This window comes from Salmo trutta, unplaced genomic scaffold (assembly GCF_901001165.1).
Source record: "Salmo trutta unplaced genomic scaffold, fSalTru1.1, whole genome shotgun sequence".
NCBI lineage: Eukaryota > Metazoa > Chordata > Actinopteri > Salmoniformes > Salmonidae > Salmo > Salmo trutta.
The window spans coordinates 61,535-78,986 of NW_021822959.1; the positions used below are offsets into that span (position 1 = coordinate 61,535).

General features: G+C 50.6%; 1 protein-coding gene across 1 annotated transcript in view; it reads left to right on the forward strand.

Annotated features, from left to right (window-relative positions):
- Positions 1–17,183, forward strand: part of LOC115187584 (rab11 family-interacting protein 4A) — a 28,868-nt gene extending 11,685 nt beyond the window's left edge. The window contains exons 5-7 of the mRNA XM_029746536.1: positions 8,163–8,198; positions 14,810–14,915; positions 17,063–17,183. Of these exons, the coding sequence (XP_029602396.1) occupies positions 8,163–8,198; positions 14,810–14,915; positions 17,063–17,170 (250 nt within the window). The 3' untranslated portion in view covers positions 17,171–17,183. The remainder of the gene's footprint in view (positions 1–8,162; positions 8,199–14,809; positions 14,916–17,062) is intronic.
- The last annotated feature ends 269 nt before the right edge of the window (positions 17,184–17,452 follow it).

The following is a 17,452-nucleotide window of genomic DNA, read 5'->3' on the forward strand; positions in this document are numbered from 1 at the left end:
TACCGTTCAAAAGTTTGGGGTCACTTAGAAATGTCCTTGTTTTTGAAAGAACAGCAAACATTTTTGTCCATTAAAATAACATCAAATTGATCAGAAATACAGTCTAGACATTGTTAATGTTGTAATTGACTATTGTAGCTTTTTTTTTAAACTATGGAATATCTACATATGGGTACAGAGGCCCATTATCAGCAACCATCACTCCTGTGTTCCAATGGCACGTTGTGTTAGCTAATCCAAGTTTTTCATTTTAATAGGCTAATTTATCATTAGAAAACCCTTTTGCAACTATGTTAGCACATCTGAAAACTGTTGTCCTGATTTAAAGAAGCAATAAAACTGGCCTTCTTTAGACTAGTTGAGTATCTGGAGCATCAGCATTTGTTGGTTCGATTACAGGCTCAAAATGGCCAAAAACAAAGCACTTTCTTCTGAAACTCGTCAGTCTATCCTTGTTCTGAGAAATGAAGGCTATTCCATGAGAGAAATTGCCAAGAAACTGAATATCTCGTACAACACTGTGTACTACTCCCTCCCTCCCACAGAACAGAGCAAACTGGCTCTAACCAGAATAGAAAGAGGAGTGGGAGGCCCCGGTGCACAACTGAGAAAGATGACAGGTACATTAGTGTCTGGTTTGAGAAACAGATGCCTTACAAGTCCTCAACTGGCAGCTTCATTAAATAGTACCCGCAAAACACCAGTCTCAACGTCAACAGTGAAAGGGCGACTCCGGGATGCTGGCCTTCTAGGCAGAGTTGCAAAGAAAAGGCCATATCTCAGACTGGCCAATAAAAAGAAAAGATTAAGATGGGCAAAAGAACACAGACACTGGACAGAGGAAGTTTGGAAAAAGTGTTATGGACAGACGAATCTAAGTTTGAGGTGTTCGGATCACAAAGAAGAATATTCATGAAATGCAGAAAAAATTGAAAATAGGCTGGAGGAGAGCTTGACGCCATCTGTCATCATGGTGGAGGCAATGTGATGGTCTGGGGGTGCTTTGGTGGTGGTAAAGTGGCAGATGTGTACAGGGTAAAAGGGGTCTTGAAGAAGGAAGGCTATCACTCCATTTTTCAACGCCATGCCATACCCAGTGGACGGCGCTTAATTGGAGCCAATTTCCTCCTACAACAGGACAATGACCCAAAGCACAGCTCCAAACTATGCAATAACTATTTAGGGAAGAAGCAGTCAGCTGGTATTCTGTCTATAATGGAGTGGCCAGCACAGTCACCTGATCTCAACCCTATTGAGCTGTTGTGGGAGCAGCTTGACCGTATGGTACGAACGAAGAGCCCATCAAGCCAATCCAATTAGTGCTTCAGGAAGCATGGGGTGAAATCTCTTCAGATTACCTCAACAAATTGACGACTAGAATGCCAAAGGTCTGCAAGGCTGTAATTACTGCACATGGAGGATTCTTTGATGAAAACAAAGTTTGAAGAGAACAATTATTATTTAAATTAAAAATAATTATTTATAACCTTGTCAATGTCTTGACTAATATTTCCTTTTCATTTTGCAACTCATTTCATTTCATGGATGTTTTCATGGAAAACAAAGACATTTCGAAGTCACCCCAAACTTTTGAACGGTAGTGTACATTCTGCTTCTAACCACCACTCTCTCTCCTTGAAATAAATGACAAAACGTTGCTGTTCTTTAGTGAACCTCCCATCATAGTACTAGCCTATTCAGTAAGTAATTTTCATTGAAGTGGATGCCTACCACACACACACACACACACACACACACACACACACACACACAGTCTCTTTGTAGTGGATACCTACAGTACCATAATACAGTACAGATTAGCTCTCTGCCAGTGGTGTTTACTATAAAGCAGATCCCTTCTTCCTCCCCCCTCTCTCTCTCTCTCTCTCTCTTCTTCCCTCCTTTTCTAGGGAAAGAGATTTGTTAAGGGCAGAGTTGTTACCATAGCAACTGCATCCCAGTTAGACACAGGCTGGGTTAAATTGGGCAGAAGGGAAAGGGGGGGGTGTGTGTCTATGGAGGGGGTAGGATGTAGTCTGCAGTGTATTCTGGAGAGGGATGAGGGCTTTCAGTAAAGACTTGGTGTTCCCTAATGCTGTGGTCTGTTACTGCAGATTCTATGGTTCAGGTGTTATTGACCTGAGAAATGGACATAGAAATAGACATAGAAATACAATTGATAAAATAGATGCCATTTTATCACCATGGTTAGTGTTGGGTAGTTTAGATGGCACCATTACTTAACACAGTGGTTGGTGCAGCTAGGATACTTCAGTCAAGTATTATAAACCTGTCTTAACCCTGTTCCACCCTGACCCCGTTCACCAGCCAGGCTTCTAAACCTGTCTTAACCCTGCTCCACCCTGACCCCGTTCACCAGCCAGGCTTCTAAACCTGTCTTAACCCTGCTCCACCCTGACCCCGTTCACCAGCCAGGCTTCTAAACCTGTCTTAACCCTGGTCTACCCTGACCCCATTCACCAGCCAGGCTTCTAAACCTGTCTTAACCCTGCTCCACCCTGACCCCGTTCACCAGCCAGGCTTCTAAACCTGTCTTAACCCTGCTCCACCCTGACCCCGTTCACCAGCCAGGCTTCTAAACCTGCCTTAACCCTGCTCCACCCTGACCCCGTTCACCAGCCAGGCTTCTAAACCTGCCTTAACCCTGCTCCACCCTGACCCTGTTCACCAGCCAGGCTTCTAAACCTATCTTAACCCTGCTCCACCCTGACCCCGTTCACCAGCCAGGCTTCTAAACCTGTCTTAACCCTGCTCCACCCTGACCCCGTTCACCAGCCAGGCTTCTAAACCTGTCTTAACCCTGCTCCACCCCGACCCCGTTCACCAACCAGGCTTCTAAACCTGTCTTAACCCTGCTCTACCCTGACCCCGTTCACCAGCCAGGCTTCTAACCCTGTCTTAACCCTGCTCCACGCTGACCCTGTTCACCAGCCAGGCTTCTAAACCTGTCTTAACCCTGCTCCACCCTGACCCTGTTCACCAGCCAGGCTTCTAAACCTGCCTTAACCCTGCTCCACCCTGACCCTGTTCACCAGCCAGGCTTCTAAACCTGTCTTAACCCTGCTCCACCCTGACCCTGTTCACCAGCCAGGCTTCTAAACCTGCCTTAACCCTGCTCCACCCTGACCCCGTTCACCAGCCAGGCTTCTAAACCTGTCTTAACCCTGCTCCACCCTGACCCCGTTCACCAGCCAGGCTTCTAAACCTGTCTTAACCCTGCTCCACCCTGACCCCGTTCACCAGCCAGGCTTCTAAACCTGTCTTAACCCTGCTCCACCCTGACCCCGTTCACCACGGCAGGATTGCTGTATGGACCAAAGTCTACTTCACATCTCCCTTATATTGTTTTGTTCACCATAGCAACTGTCCGTCATGCTCTCTTGAATCACTGGTTCAATCACTGCACCCTATTCCCTGTATAGTGCACTACTTTAGACCAGGACCATAGGGCTCTGTATAGTGCACTACTTTAGACCAGGCCCATAGGGCTCTGTTCCCTGTATAGTGCACTACTTTAGACCAGGACCATAGGGCTCTGTATAGTGCACTACTTTAGACCAGGACCATAGGGCTCTGTTCCCTGTATAGTGCACTACTTTAGACCAGGCCCATAGGGCTCTGTATAGTGCACAACATTAGACCAGGCCCATAGGGCTCTGTTCCCTGTATAGTGCACTACTTTAGACCAGGCCCATAGGGCTCTGTATAGTGCACTACTTTAGACCAGGCCCATAGGGCTCTGTAGGGAATAGGGTGCCATTTGTACCACAGTCACACCATATTGTTGATGATCCAGGTAGAGGTCAGGCTAGATGGGATGTCTCTCTCTGTTCTGTGTGTTGTGTTTCTATGGTTACACTCCATTTGAGATGAGATGTGGTGTGTGAGACTCTCTTAAGATGCTGGTTAGTTTTGCTATGGTTACCACACACACACACACACACACACACACACACACACACGGTGGTCATGTCTTTTACTTGAGGGTGCTATATCACAGTAATGAGTGTAAAGCTGATGTGTGTCTCAGGGAGTGTGTGTGTGTGTGTGTGTGTGAGAGACATCTGTGTCTCAGGGTGTTCATGCCTGGCAGGCTGTGTGTGTGTGTGTGTGATGTAAAAGCAGGTCAGGTTCTAATAGGATCCTAGCCCAGGACATTACTCAGGTGATCTATATATAGCGTGGTTCTCCCTGATGTCACCACAGCCTTCCTCTTGTTATCTAATCTACCTCACTAATCCCTGCCTGGCACTGACGTAACTCCTGACCCCGTTCACCAGCCAGGCTTCTAAACCTGTCTTAACCCTGCTCCACCCTGACCCCGTTCACCAGCCAGGCTTCTAAACCTGTCTTAACCCTGCTCCACCCTGACCCCGTTCACCAGCCAGGGTTCTAAACCTGTCTTAACCCTGCTCCACCCTGACCCCGTTCACCAGCCAGGCTTCTAAACCTGTCTTAACCCTGCTCCACCCTGACCCCGTTCACCAGCCAGGCTTCTAAACCTGTCTTAACCCTGGTCCACCCTGACCCCGTTCACCAGCCAGGCTTCTAAACCTGTCTTAACCCTGCTCCACCCTGACCCCGTTCACCAGCCAGGCTTCTAAACCTGTCTTAACCCTGGTCCACCCTGACCCCGTTCACCAGCCAGGCTTCTAAACCTGTCTTAACCCTGCTCTACCCTGACCCCGTTCACCAGCCAGGCTTCTAAACCTGTCTTAACCCTGGTCCACCCTGACCCCGTTCACCAGCCAGGCTTCTAAACCTGTCTTAACCCTGGTCCACCCTGACCCCGTTCACCAGCCAGGCTTCTAAACCTGTCTTAACCCTGCTCCACCCTGACCCCGTTCACCAGCCAGGCTTCTAAACCTGTCTTAACCCTGTTCCACCCTGACCCCGTTCACCAGCCAGGCTTCTAAACCTGTCTTAACCCTGTTCCACCCTGACCCCGTTCACCAGCCAGGCTTCTAAACCTGTCTTAACCCTGTTCCACCCTGACCCCGTTCACCAGCCAGGCTTCTAAACCTGTCTTAACCCTGCTCCACCCTGACCCCGTTCACCAGCCAGGCTTCTAAACCTGTCTTAACCCTGCTCCACCCTGACCCCGTTCACCAGCCAGGCTTCTAAACCTGTCTTAACCCTGCTCCACCCTGACCCCGTTCACCAGCCAGGCTTCTAAACCTGTCTTAACCCTGCTCCACCCTGACCCCGTTCACCACGGCAGGATTGCTGTATGGACCAAAGTCTACTTCACATCTCCCTTATATTGTTTTGTTCACCATAGCAACTGTCCGTCATGCTCTCTTGAATCACTGGTTCAATCACTGCACCCTGTTCCCTGTATAGTGCACTACTTTAGACCAGGACCATAGGGCTCTGTATAGTGCACTACTTTAGACCAGGCCCATAGGGCTCTGTTCCCTGTATAGTGCACTACTTTAGACCAGGACCATAGGGCTCTGTATAGTGCACTACTTTAGACCAGGCCCATAGGGCTCTGTATAGTGCACTACTTTAGACCAGGACCATAGGGCTCTGTATAGTGCACTACTTTAGACCAGGCCCATAGGGCTCTGTTCCCTGTATAGTGCACTACTTTAGACCAGGCCCATAGGGCTCTGTTCCCTGTATAGTGCACTACTTTAGACCAGGCCCATAGGGCTCTGTATAGTGCACAACATTAGACCAGGCCCATAGGGCTCTGTTCCCTGGATAGTGCACTACTTTAGACCAGGCCCATAGGGCTCTGTATAGTGCACTACTTTAGACCAGGCCCATAGGGCTCTGTATAGTGCACAACATTAGACCAGGCCCATAGGGCTCTGTTCCCTGGATAGTGCACTACTTTAGACCAGGCCCATAGGGCTCTGTATAGTGCACTACTTTAGACCAGGCCCATAGGGCTCTGTAGGGAATAGGGTGCCATTTGTACCACAGTCACACCATATTGTTGATGATCCAGGTAGAGGTCAGGCTAGATGGGATGTCTCTCTCTGTTCTGTGTGTTGTGTTTCTATGGTTACACTCCATATGAGATGAGATGTGGTGTGTGAGACTCTCTTAAGATGCTGGTTAGTTTTGCTATGGTTACCACACACACACACACACACACACACACACACACACACACACACACACACACACACACACACACACGGTGGTCATGTCTTTTACTTGAGGGTGCTATAACACAGTAATGAGTGTAAAGCTGATGTGTGTCTCAGGGAGTGTGTGTGTGTGTGTGTGTGTGTGTGAGACATCTGTGTCTCAGGGTGTTCATGCCTGGCAGGCTGTGTGTGTGTGTGTGATGTAAAAGCAGGTCAGGTTCTAATAGGATCCTAGCCCAGGACATTACTCAGGTGATCTATATATAGCGTGGTTCTCCCTGATGTCACCACAGCCTTCCTCTTGTTATCTAATCTACCTCACTAATCCCTGCCTGGCACTGACGTAACTCCTGACCCCGTTCACCAGCCAGGCTTCTAAACCTGTCTTAACCCTGCTCCACCCTGACCCCGTTCACCAGCCAGGCTTCTAAACCTGTCTTAACCCTGCTCCACCCTGACCCCGTTCACCAGCCAGGCTTCTAAACCTGTCTTAACCCTGCTCCACCCTGACCCCGTTCACCAGCCAGGCTTCTAAACCTGTCTTAACCCTGCTCCACCCTGACCCCGTTCACCAGCCAGGCTTCTAAACCTGCCTTAACCCTGGTCCACCCTGACCCCGTTCACCAGCCAGGCTTCTAAACCTGCCTTAACCCTGGTCTACCCTGACCCCGTTCACCAGCCAGGCTTCTAAACCTGTCTTAACCCTGGTCCACCCTGACCCCGTTCACCAGCCAGGCTTCTAAACCTGTCTTAACCCTGCTCCACCCTGACCCCGTTCACCAGCCAGGCTTCTAAACCTAAAACTTTAGACCAGGACCATAGGGCTCCATGCTCTTCCTCGGCTCCCAGTCCCACTCAGCCCTGTTCTTACTATAAAACCAACCCTCTACCATGCCCTGTGTTATAAACCAAGCCTATACCATGCCCTGTGTTATAAACCAACCCTCTACCATGCCCTGTGTTATAAACCAACCCTCTACCATGCCCTGTGTTATAAACCAAGCCTATACCATGCCCTGTGTTATAAACCAACCCTCTACCATGCCCTGTGTTATAAACCAACCCTATACCATGCCCTGTGTTATAAACCAAGCCTATACCATGCCCTGTGTTATAAACCAACCCTCTACCATGCCCTGTGTTATAAACCAACCCTCTACCATGCCCTGTGTTATAAACCAAGCCTATACCATGCCCTGTGTTATAAACCAAGCCTATACCATGCCCTGTGTTATAAACCAACCCTCTACCATGCCCTGTGTTATAAACCAACCCTCTACCATGCCCTGTGTTATAAACCAAGCCTCTACCATGCCCTGTGTTATAAACCAACCCTCTACCATGCCCTGTGTTATAAACCAACCCTCTACCATGCCCTGTGTTATAAACCAACCCTCTACCATGCCCTGTGTTATAAACCAACCCTCTACCATGCCCTGTGTTATAAACCAACCCTCTACCATGCCCTGAGTTATAAACCAACCCTATACCATGCCCTGTCTTATAAACCAACCCTATACCATGCCCTGTGTTATAAACCAACCCTCTACCATGCTCTGAGTTATAAACCAACCCTCTACCATGCCCTGTGTTATAAACCAACCCTCTACCATGCCCTGTGTTATAAACCAACCCTATACCATGCCCTGTGTTATAAACCAACCCTCTACCATGCCCTGTGTTATAAACCAACCCTATACCATGCCCTGAGTTATAAACCAACCCTCTACCATGCCCTGTGTTATAAACCAACCCTATACCATGCCCTGTGTTATAAACCAACCCTCTACCATGCCCTGTGTTATAAACCAACCCTATACCATGCCCTGAGTTATAAACCAACCCTATACCATGCCCTGAGTTATAAACCAACCCTATACCATGCCCTGAGTTATAAACCAACCCTATACCATGCCCTGTGTTATAAACCAACCCTATACCATGCCCTGTGTTATAAACCAACCCTATACCATGCCCTGTGTTATAAACCAACCCTCTACCATAACATTTCTGATTTTCCTGTTCATCTTTTTACAGCCCCAACAGAAAGATATCCAGCACTGCCTTTGGACGGTAAGTTAATGACATCATCTTTTTACAGCCCCAACAGAAAGGGAGGAGGGAGGGACTGTACTGTGGTTATCTGATGGATCAGGGGGCTGGTAGAGGGAGGGACTGTACTGTGGTTATCTGATGGATTAGGTGGCTGGTAGAGGGAGGGACTGTACTGTGGTTATCTGATGGATCAGGTGGTAGAGGGAGGGACTGTACTGTGGTTATCTGATGGATCAGGTGGTAGAGGGAGGGACTGTAATGTGGTTATCTGATGGATCAGGGGGCTGGTAGAGGGAGGGACTGTACTGTGGTTATCTGATGGATCAGGGGGCTGGTAGAGGGAGGGACTGTACTGTGGTTATCTGATGGATCAGGGGGCTGGTGGAGGGAGGGACTGTACTGTGGTTATCTGATGGATCAGGGGGCTGGTAGAGGGAGGGACTGTACTGTGGTATCTGATGGATCAGGTGGCTGGTAGAGGGAGGGACTGTTCTGTGGTTATCTGATGGATCAGGTGGCTGGGTAGGGGGAGGGACTGTACTGTGGTTATCTGATGGATCAGGTGGTAGAGGGAGGGACTGTACTGTGGTTATCTGATGGATCAGGTGGCTGGTAGAGGGAGGGACTGTACTGTGGTTATCTGATGGATCAGGTGGTGGAGGGAGGGACTGTACTGTGGTTATCTGATGGATCAGGTGGCTGGTGGAGGGAGGGACTGTACTGTGGGTTATCTGATGGATCAGGGGGTTGGTAGAGGGAGGGACTGTACTGGTGGTTATCTGATGGATCAGTGTGCTGGTAGAGGGAGGGACTGTACTGTGGTTATCTGATGGATCAGGTGGTAGAGGGAGGGACTGTACTGTGGTTATCTGATGGATCAGGTGGCTGGTGGAGGGAGGGACTGTACTGTGGTTATCTGATGGATCAGGTGGCTGGTGGAGGGAGGGACTGTACTGTGGTTATCTGATGGATCAGGTGGCTGGTGGAGGGAGGGACTGTACTGTGGTTATCTGATGGATCAGGTGGCTGGTAGAGGGAGGGACTGTACTGTGGTTATCTGATGGATCAGTGGCTGGTAGAGGGAGGGACTGTACTGTGGTTATCTGATGGATCAGGTGGTAGAGGGAGGGACTGTACTGTGGTTATCTGATGGATCAGGGGGCTGGTAGAGGGAGGGACTGTACTGTGGTTATCTGATGGATCAGGTGGCTGGTAGAGGGAGGGACTGTACTGTGGTTATCTGATGGATCAGGTGGCTGGTAGAGGGAGGGACGTACTGTGTTATCTGATGGATCAGGTGGCTGGTAGAGGGGGAGGACTGTGTGGTTATCTGATGGATCAGGTGGCTGGTAAGGGAGGGACTGTACTGTGGTTATCTGATGGATCAGGTGGTAGAGGGAGGACTGTACTGTGGTTATCTGATGGATCAGGTGGCTGGTAGAGGGAGGGACTGTACTGTGGTTATCTGATGGATCAGGGGGCTGTAGAGGGAGGGACTGTACTGTGGTTATCTGATGGATCAGGGGCTGGTAGAGGGAGGGACTGTACTGTGGGTTATCTGATGGATCAGGGGGCTGGTAGAGGGAGGGACTGTACTGTGGTTATCTGATGGATCAGGTGGTAGAGGGAGGGACTGTAACTGTGGTTATCTTGATGGATCAGGGGGCTGGTAGAGGGAGGGACTGTACTGTGGTGATCTGATGGATCAGGGGCTGGTAGAGGGAGGGACTGTACTGTGGTTATCTGATGGATCAGGGGGTAGAGGGAGGGACTGTACTGTGGTTATCTGATGGATCAGGTGGCTGGTGGAGGGAGGGACTGTACTGTGGTTATCTGATGGATCAGGTGGCTGGTAGAGGGAGGGACTGTACTGTGGTTGTCTGATGGATCAGGGGGCTGGTAGAGGGAGGGACTGTACTGTGGTTATCTGATGGATCAGGGGGCTGGTGGAGGGAGGGACTGTACTGTGGTTATCTGATGGATCAGGTGGCTGGTGGAGGGAGGGACTGTACTGTGGTTATCTGATGGATCAGGTGGTAGAGGGAGGGACTGTACTGTGGTTATCTGATGGATCGGGTGGCTGTAGAGGGGAGGGGACTGTACTGTGGTTTCTGATGGATCAGGGGGCTGGTAGAGGGGAGGGACTGGTACTGTGGTTATCTGATGGATCAGGTGGTAGAGGGAGGGACTGTACTGTGGTTATCTGATGGATCAGGTGGTGGGGGGAGGGACTGTACTGTGGGTTATCTATGGATCAGGTGGCTGGTGGAGGGAGGGGACCTGTACTGTGGTTATTGATGGATCAGGTGGTAGAGGGAGGGACTGTACTGTGGTTATCTGATGGATCAGGTGGTAGAGGGAGGGACTGTACTGTGGTTATCTGATGGATCAGGTGGTAGAGGGAGGGACTGTACTGTGGTTATCTGATGGATCAGGTGGTAGAGGGAGGGACTGTACTGTGGTTATCTGATGGATCAGGTGGTGGAGGGAGGGACTGTACTGTGGTTATCTGATGGATCGGGGGCTGTAGAGGGAGGGACTGTACTGTGGTTATCTGATGGATCAGGGGCTGGTTAGAGGGAGGGACTGTACTGTGTTATCTGATGGATCAGTGGCTGGTAGAGGGAGGGACTGTACTGTGGTTATCTGATGGATCAGGTGGCTGGTAGAAGGAGGGACTGTACTGTGGTCATCTGATGGATCAGGGGGCTGGTAGAGGGAGGGACTGTACTGTGGTTATCTGATGGATCAGGGTGGCTGGTAGAGGGAGGGACTGTACTGTGGGTATCTGATGGATCAGGTGGCTGGTAGAGGGAGGGACTGTACTGTGGTTATCTGATGGATCAGGGGGCTGGTAGAGGGAGGGACTGTACTGTGGTTATCTGATGGATCAGGGGGCTGGTAGAGGGAGGGACTGTACTGTGGTTATCTGATGGATCAGGGGGCTGGTAGAGGGAGGGACTGTACTGTGGTTATCTGATGGATCAGGGGGCTGGTAGAGGGAGGGACTGTACTGTGGTTATCTGATGGATCAGGGGGCTGGTAGAGGGAGGGACTGTACTGTGGTTATCTGATGGATCAGGTGGTAGAGGGAGGGACTGTACTGTGGTTATCTGATGGATCAGGGGGCTGGTAGAGGGAGGGACTGTACTGTGGTTATCTGATGGATCAGGGGGTAGAGGGAGGGACTGTACTGTGGTTATCTGATGGATCAGGTGGCTGGTGGAGGGAGGGACTGTACTGTGGTTATCTGATGGATCAGGTGGCTGGTAGAGGGAGGGACTGTACTGTGGTTGTCTGATGGATCAGGGGGCTGGTAGAGGGAGGGACTGTACTGTGGTTATCTGATGGATCAGGGGGCTGGTAGAGGGAGGGACTGTACTGTGGTTATCTGATGGATCAGGTGGCTGGTAGAGGGAGGGACTGTACTGTGGTTATCTGATGGATCAGGTGGTAGAGGGAGGGACTGTACTGTGGTTATCTGATGGATCAGGGGGGCTGGTAGAGGGAGGGACTGTACTGTGGTTATCTGATGGATCAGGTGGCTGGTAGAGGGAGGGACTGTACTGTGGTTATCTGATGGATCAGGTGGCTGGTAGAGGGAGGGACTGTACTGTGGTTATCTGATGGATCAGGGTGGCTGTAGAGGGAGGGACTGTACTGGTGGTTATCTGATGGATCAGTGTGCTGGTAGAGGGAGGGACTGTACTGTGGTTATCTGATGGATCAGGGGGCTGGTAGAGGGAGGGACTGTACTGGTGGTTATCTGATGGATCAGGGGGGCTGGTAGAGGGAGGGAGCGTCTGTGGTTAGCTGATGGATCAGGGGTGGTAGAGGGGAGGGGACTGTACTGTGGTTATCTGATGGATCAAGGGGTGGTAGAGGGAGGGACTGTACTGTGGTTTCTGCATGGATCAGAGGCTGGTAGAGGGGGGGCTGTACTGTGGTTATCTGATGGATCAGGGGGCTGGTAGAGGGAGGGACTGTTACTGTGGTTATCTGATTGGATCAGGGTGCTGGTAGAGGGAGGGGACTGTACTGTGGTTATCTGATTGATCAGGGGGCTGGTAGAGGGAGGGACTGTACGGTGGTTATCTGATGGATCAGGTGGCTGGTAGAGGGAGGGACTGTACTGTGGTTATCTGATGGATCAGGTGCTGGTAGAGGGGAGGGGACTGTAACTGTGGTTATCTGATGGATCAGGGGGCTGGTAGAGGGAGGGACTGTACTGTGGTTATCTGATGGATCAGGGTGGTAGAGGGAGGGACGTACTGTTGGTTTATCTGATGGAGTCAGGTGGTAGAAGGGAGGGACTGTACTGTGGTATCTGATGGATCAGGGGGCTGGTAGAGGGAGGGACTGTACTGTGGTTATCTGATGGATCAGGTGGCAGAGGGAGGGACGTACTGTGGTTATCTGATGGGATCAGGTGGCTGGTAAGGGAGGGGACTGTAACTGTGGTTATCTGATGGATGAGGGGGCTGGTAAGGGAGGGACTGTACTGTGGTTATCTGATGGATCAGGTGGTAGAGGGAGGGACTGTACTGTGGTTATCTGATGGATCAGGGGGCTGGTAGAGGGAGGGACTGTACTGTGGTTATCTGATGGATCAGGTGGTAGAGGGAGGGACTGTACTGTGGTTATCTGATGGATAAGGTGGTAGAGGGAGGGACTGTACTGTGGTTATCTGATGGATCAGGTGGCTGGTAGAGGGAGGGACTGTACTGTGGTTATCTGATGGATCAGGGGGCTGGTAGAGGGAGGGACTGTACTGTGGTTATCTGATGGATCAGGTGGTAGAGGGAGGGACTGTACTGTGGTTATCTGATGGATCAGGTGGCTGGTGGAGGGAGGGACTGTACTGTGGTTATCTGATGGATCAGGTGGCTGGTAGAGGGAGGGACTGTACTGTGGTTATCTGATGGATCAGGTGGCTGGTAGAGGGAGGGACTGTACTGTGGTTATCTGATGGATCAGGTGGCTGGTAGAGGGAGGGACTGTACTGTGGTTATCTGATGGATCAGGGGGCTGGGTAGAGGGAGGGACTGTAACTGTGGTTTATCTGATGGATCAGGGGGCTGGTAGAGGGAGGGACTGTACTGTGGTTATCTGATGGATCAGGGGGCTGGTAGAGGGAGGGACTGTACGTGGTTATCTGATGGATCAGGTGGTAGAGGGAGGGACTGTACTGTGGTTATCTGATGGATCAGGGGGCTGGTAGAGGGAGGGACTGTACTGTGGTTATCTGATGGATCAGGTGGCTGGTAGAGGGAGGGACTGTACTGTGGTTATCTGATGGATCAGGTGGCTGGTAGAGGGGGGGACTGTACTGTGGTTATCTGATGGATCAAGGTGGCTGGATGGGAGGGAGGGACTGTACTGTGGTTATCTGATGGATCAGGTGGGCTAGTAGGGAGGGACTGTACTGTGGTTATCTGAGTGGATCAGGGGGGCTGGTAGGGGAGGGACTGTACTGTGGTTTATCTGATGGATCAGGGGGGGCTGGTAGAGGGAGGACTGTACTGTGGTTATCTGATGGATCAGGTGGCTGGTAGAGGGAGGGGACTGTACTGTGGTTATCTGATGGATCAGGGGGCTGGTAGAGGGAGGGACTGTACTGTGGTTATCTGATGATCAGGTGGCTGGTAGAGGGAGGGACTGTACTGTGGTTATCTGATGGATCGGTTGCTGGTAAGGGGGAGGGACTGTACTGTGGTTATCTGATGGATCAGGGGCTGGTAGAGGGAGGGACTGTACTGTGGTTATCTGATGGATCAGGGGGCTGGGTAGAGGGAGGGACTGTACTGTGGTTATCTGATGGTCATGTGGCTGGTAGAGGGAGGGACTGTACTGTGGTTATCTGATGGATCAGGTGGTAGAGGGAGGGACTGTACTGTGGTTACTGATGGATCAGGTGGCTGGTAGAGGGAGGGACTGTACTGTGGGTTATCTGATGGATCAGGGGCTGGTAGAGGGAGGGACTGTACTGTGGTTATCTGATGGATCAGGTGGCTGGTAGAGGGAGGGACTGTACTGTGGTTATCTGATGGATCAGGTGGCTGGTAGAGGGAGGGACTGTACTGTGGTTATCTGATGGATCAGGGGGCTGGTAGAGGGAGGGACTGTACTGTGGTTATCTGATGGATCAGGTGGCTGGTAGAGGGAGGGACTGTACTGTGGTTATCTGATGGATCAGGTGGCTGGTAGAGGGAGGGACTGTACTGTGGTTATCTGATGGATCAAATGTTCTGTGGTTTTAGTCTCTTATCTTCCTCCTCTTACACTTTGGGAAACTTTTAATCAAAAATTCATCACAAAAAAGAAATTAATTTAGTTAATTACCCACCTCTTCATCTTTTTCCTCTCCTCCTCCTCCCCCTTTCCTCCTCCTCCCCCTATTCCTCCCTTCTCTCCTCCTCCTCCCCCTATTCCTCCTCTTCCCTCTCCTCTCTTCCTCCTCCTCTCCTCCTCCCCCTTTCCTCCTCCTCCCCCTATTCCTCCCTTCTCTCCTCTCTTCCTCCTCCTCTCCTCCTCCTCCCCCTTTCCTCCTCCCCCCCCTATTCCTCCCTTCTCTCCTCCTTCTTCCCTCTCGTCTCTTCCTCCTCCCCTCCTCCTCCTCCCCTCTACAGTCAGTTGTTCCAACACAACCACAGTGCTTTTAGCAGCAGTCAGGGAAGCACAGAGGACCTGTTCAGAGACTCCATCGACTCTTGTGATGTGGACATTACTGAGAAGGTAAAAACACACCACACACACACACAAGGAACTGTACCCCCCCGAAACATACATTTTACTCTGTAAATGAACTGCTATGATTATTATTATTATCCCACAATTAAAAATACCTCTTTCATATAAGAGTTTTATTTCAGGCCTAACAGCCAAATCCACCCCCTGGACAGGACACTAGACTACCACAGGGCTTTATCCCCTGGACAGGACACTAGACTTCCACAGGGCTTTACCCCCTGTCTAGACTACCACAGGGCTCTACCCCCTGGACAAGACACTAGACGACCACAGGGCTTTACCCCCTGGACAGGACACTAGACTTCCACAGGGCTTTACCCCCTGGATAGGACACTAGACTTCCACAGGGCTTTACCCCCTGTCTAGACTACCACAGGGCTTTATCCCCTGGACAGGACACTAGACTACCACAGGGCTTTATCCCTGGACAGGACACTAGACTACCACAGGGCTTACCCCCTGTGTAGACTACCACAGGGCTCTACCCCCTGGACAAGACACTAGACTATCACAGGGCTTTACCCCCTGGGCACTAAACTACCCCAGGGCTGTATTCCCTGGACACTAGACTACCCCTGGACTCTACCCCTGGACAGGACACTAGACTACCCCTGGGCTCTACCCCCTGGACAAGACACTAGACTACCACAGGGCTTTACCCCCTGTCTAGACTACCCCTGGGCTTTACCCCCTGGACAAGACACTAGACTACCCCTGGGCTCTACCCCCTGGACAAGACACTAGACTACCACAGGGCTTTACCCCCTGTCTAGACTACCACAGGGCTTTACCCCCTGGACACTAGACTACCACAGGGCTTTACCCCTTGGACACTAGACTACCACAGGGCTTTATCCCCTGGACACTAGACTACCACAGGGCTTTATCCCCTGGACACTAGACTACCACAGGGCTCTACCCCCTGGACAAGACACTAGACTACCCCTGGGCTTTACCCCCTGTCTAGACTACCCCTGGGCTTTACCCCCTGTCTAGACCACCCCTGGGCTTTACCCCCTGTCTAGACTACCCCTGGGCTTTACCCCCTGTCTAGACTACCCCTGGGCTCTACCCCCTGGACAAGACACTAGACTATCACAGGGCTTTACCCCCTGGACAAGACACTAGACTATCACAGGGCTTTACCCCCTGGACAAGACACTAGACTATCACAGGGCTTTACCCCCTGGGACAGACACTAGACTACACAGGGCTTTACCCCCTGGACAAGACACTAGACTATCACAGGGCTTACCCCCTGGACAGACACTGACTATCACAGGGCTTTACCCCCTGGACAAGACACTAGACTATCACAGGGCTTTACCCCCTGGACAAGACACTAGACTATCACAGGGCTTTACCCCCTGGACAAGACACTAGACTATCACAGGGCTTTACCCCCTGGACAAGACACTAGACTATCACAGGGCTTTACCCCCTGGACAAGACACTAGACTATCACAGGGCTTTACCCCCTGGACACTAGACTATCACAGGGCTTACCCCCTGGACACTAGACTATCACAGGGCTTTACCCCCTGGACACTAGACTATCACAGGGCTTTACCCCCTGGACACTAGACTATCACAGGGCTTTACCCCCTGGACAAGACACTAGACTATCCAAGGGCTTTAACCCCCTGGACAAGACACTAGACTATCAACAGGGGCTTTTACCACCCCTGGAACAAGACACTAGACTATCACAAAGGGCATTTATCCCCTGGACAAGACACTAGACTATCACCAGGGATTTAACCCCCTGGACAAGAACCTAACTATCAAAGGGCTTTTACACCCCTGGACAAGACCACTAGACTATCAAGGGCTTTACCCCTGGCACTATACTATCACAGGGCTTTTTACCCCTGCAAGACACTAGCTAACCCGGGGCTTTACCCCTTGGACAGACCTAGAACTATCACAGGGCTTTACCCCTGGACAGCCCCTAGACTATCACAGGGCTTTACCCCCTGGACACTAGACTACCACAGGGCTTTACCCCCTGGACAAGACACTAGACTATCACAGGGCTTTACCCCAAATCCATTCCTTGGCTGAGTAGGGAGGCATCGGGTCCCGTTTCTTTGGTCTCACCTGTACCTATGTGTCTGTCTGTCTGTCCTCAGGTGAGTTACCTGGAGAAGAAGGTGACAGAGCTGGAGAATGACAGTCTGGCTAATGGAGACCTCAAGTCTAAACTCAAACAGGGCAACACACAGCTAGTACACAGGTGAGATATACTGTATACACACACCAGACCTGGGTTCGAATACTACAGTATGTCAAATATCTCAATTACTTTCACATACATTCAAAGTAAGTATTCAGATATATTTTCAATATTGTAACGTATTTGGAAATACACTTGGAAAGTTTTTGATAGTATTTGAAATAAGTACTTGAAAATTATATTGTATTTCAAATACATTAACTTAAATACACTCCTATGCATTTAACCCAGGTATTTGAAATACAATTTTACAGACTATTTGGTTTTTACAATAACTATTCAAATA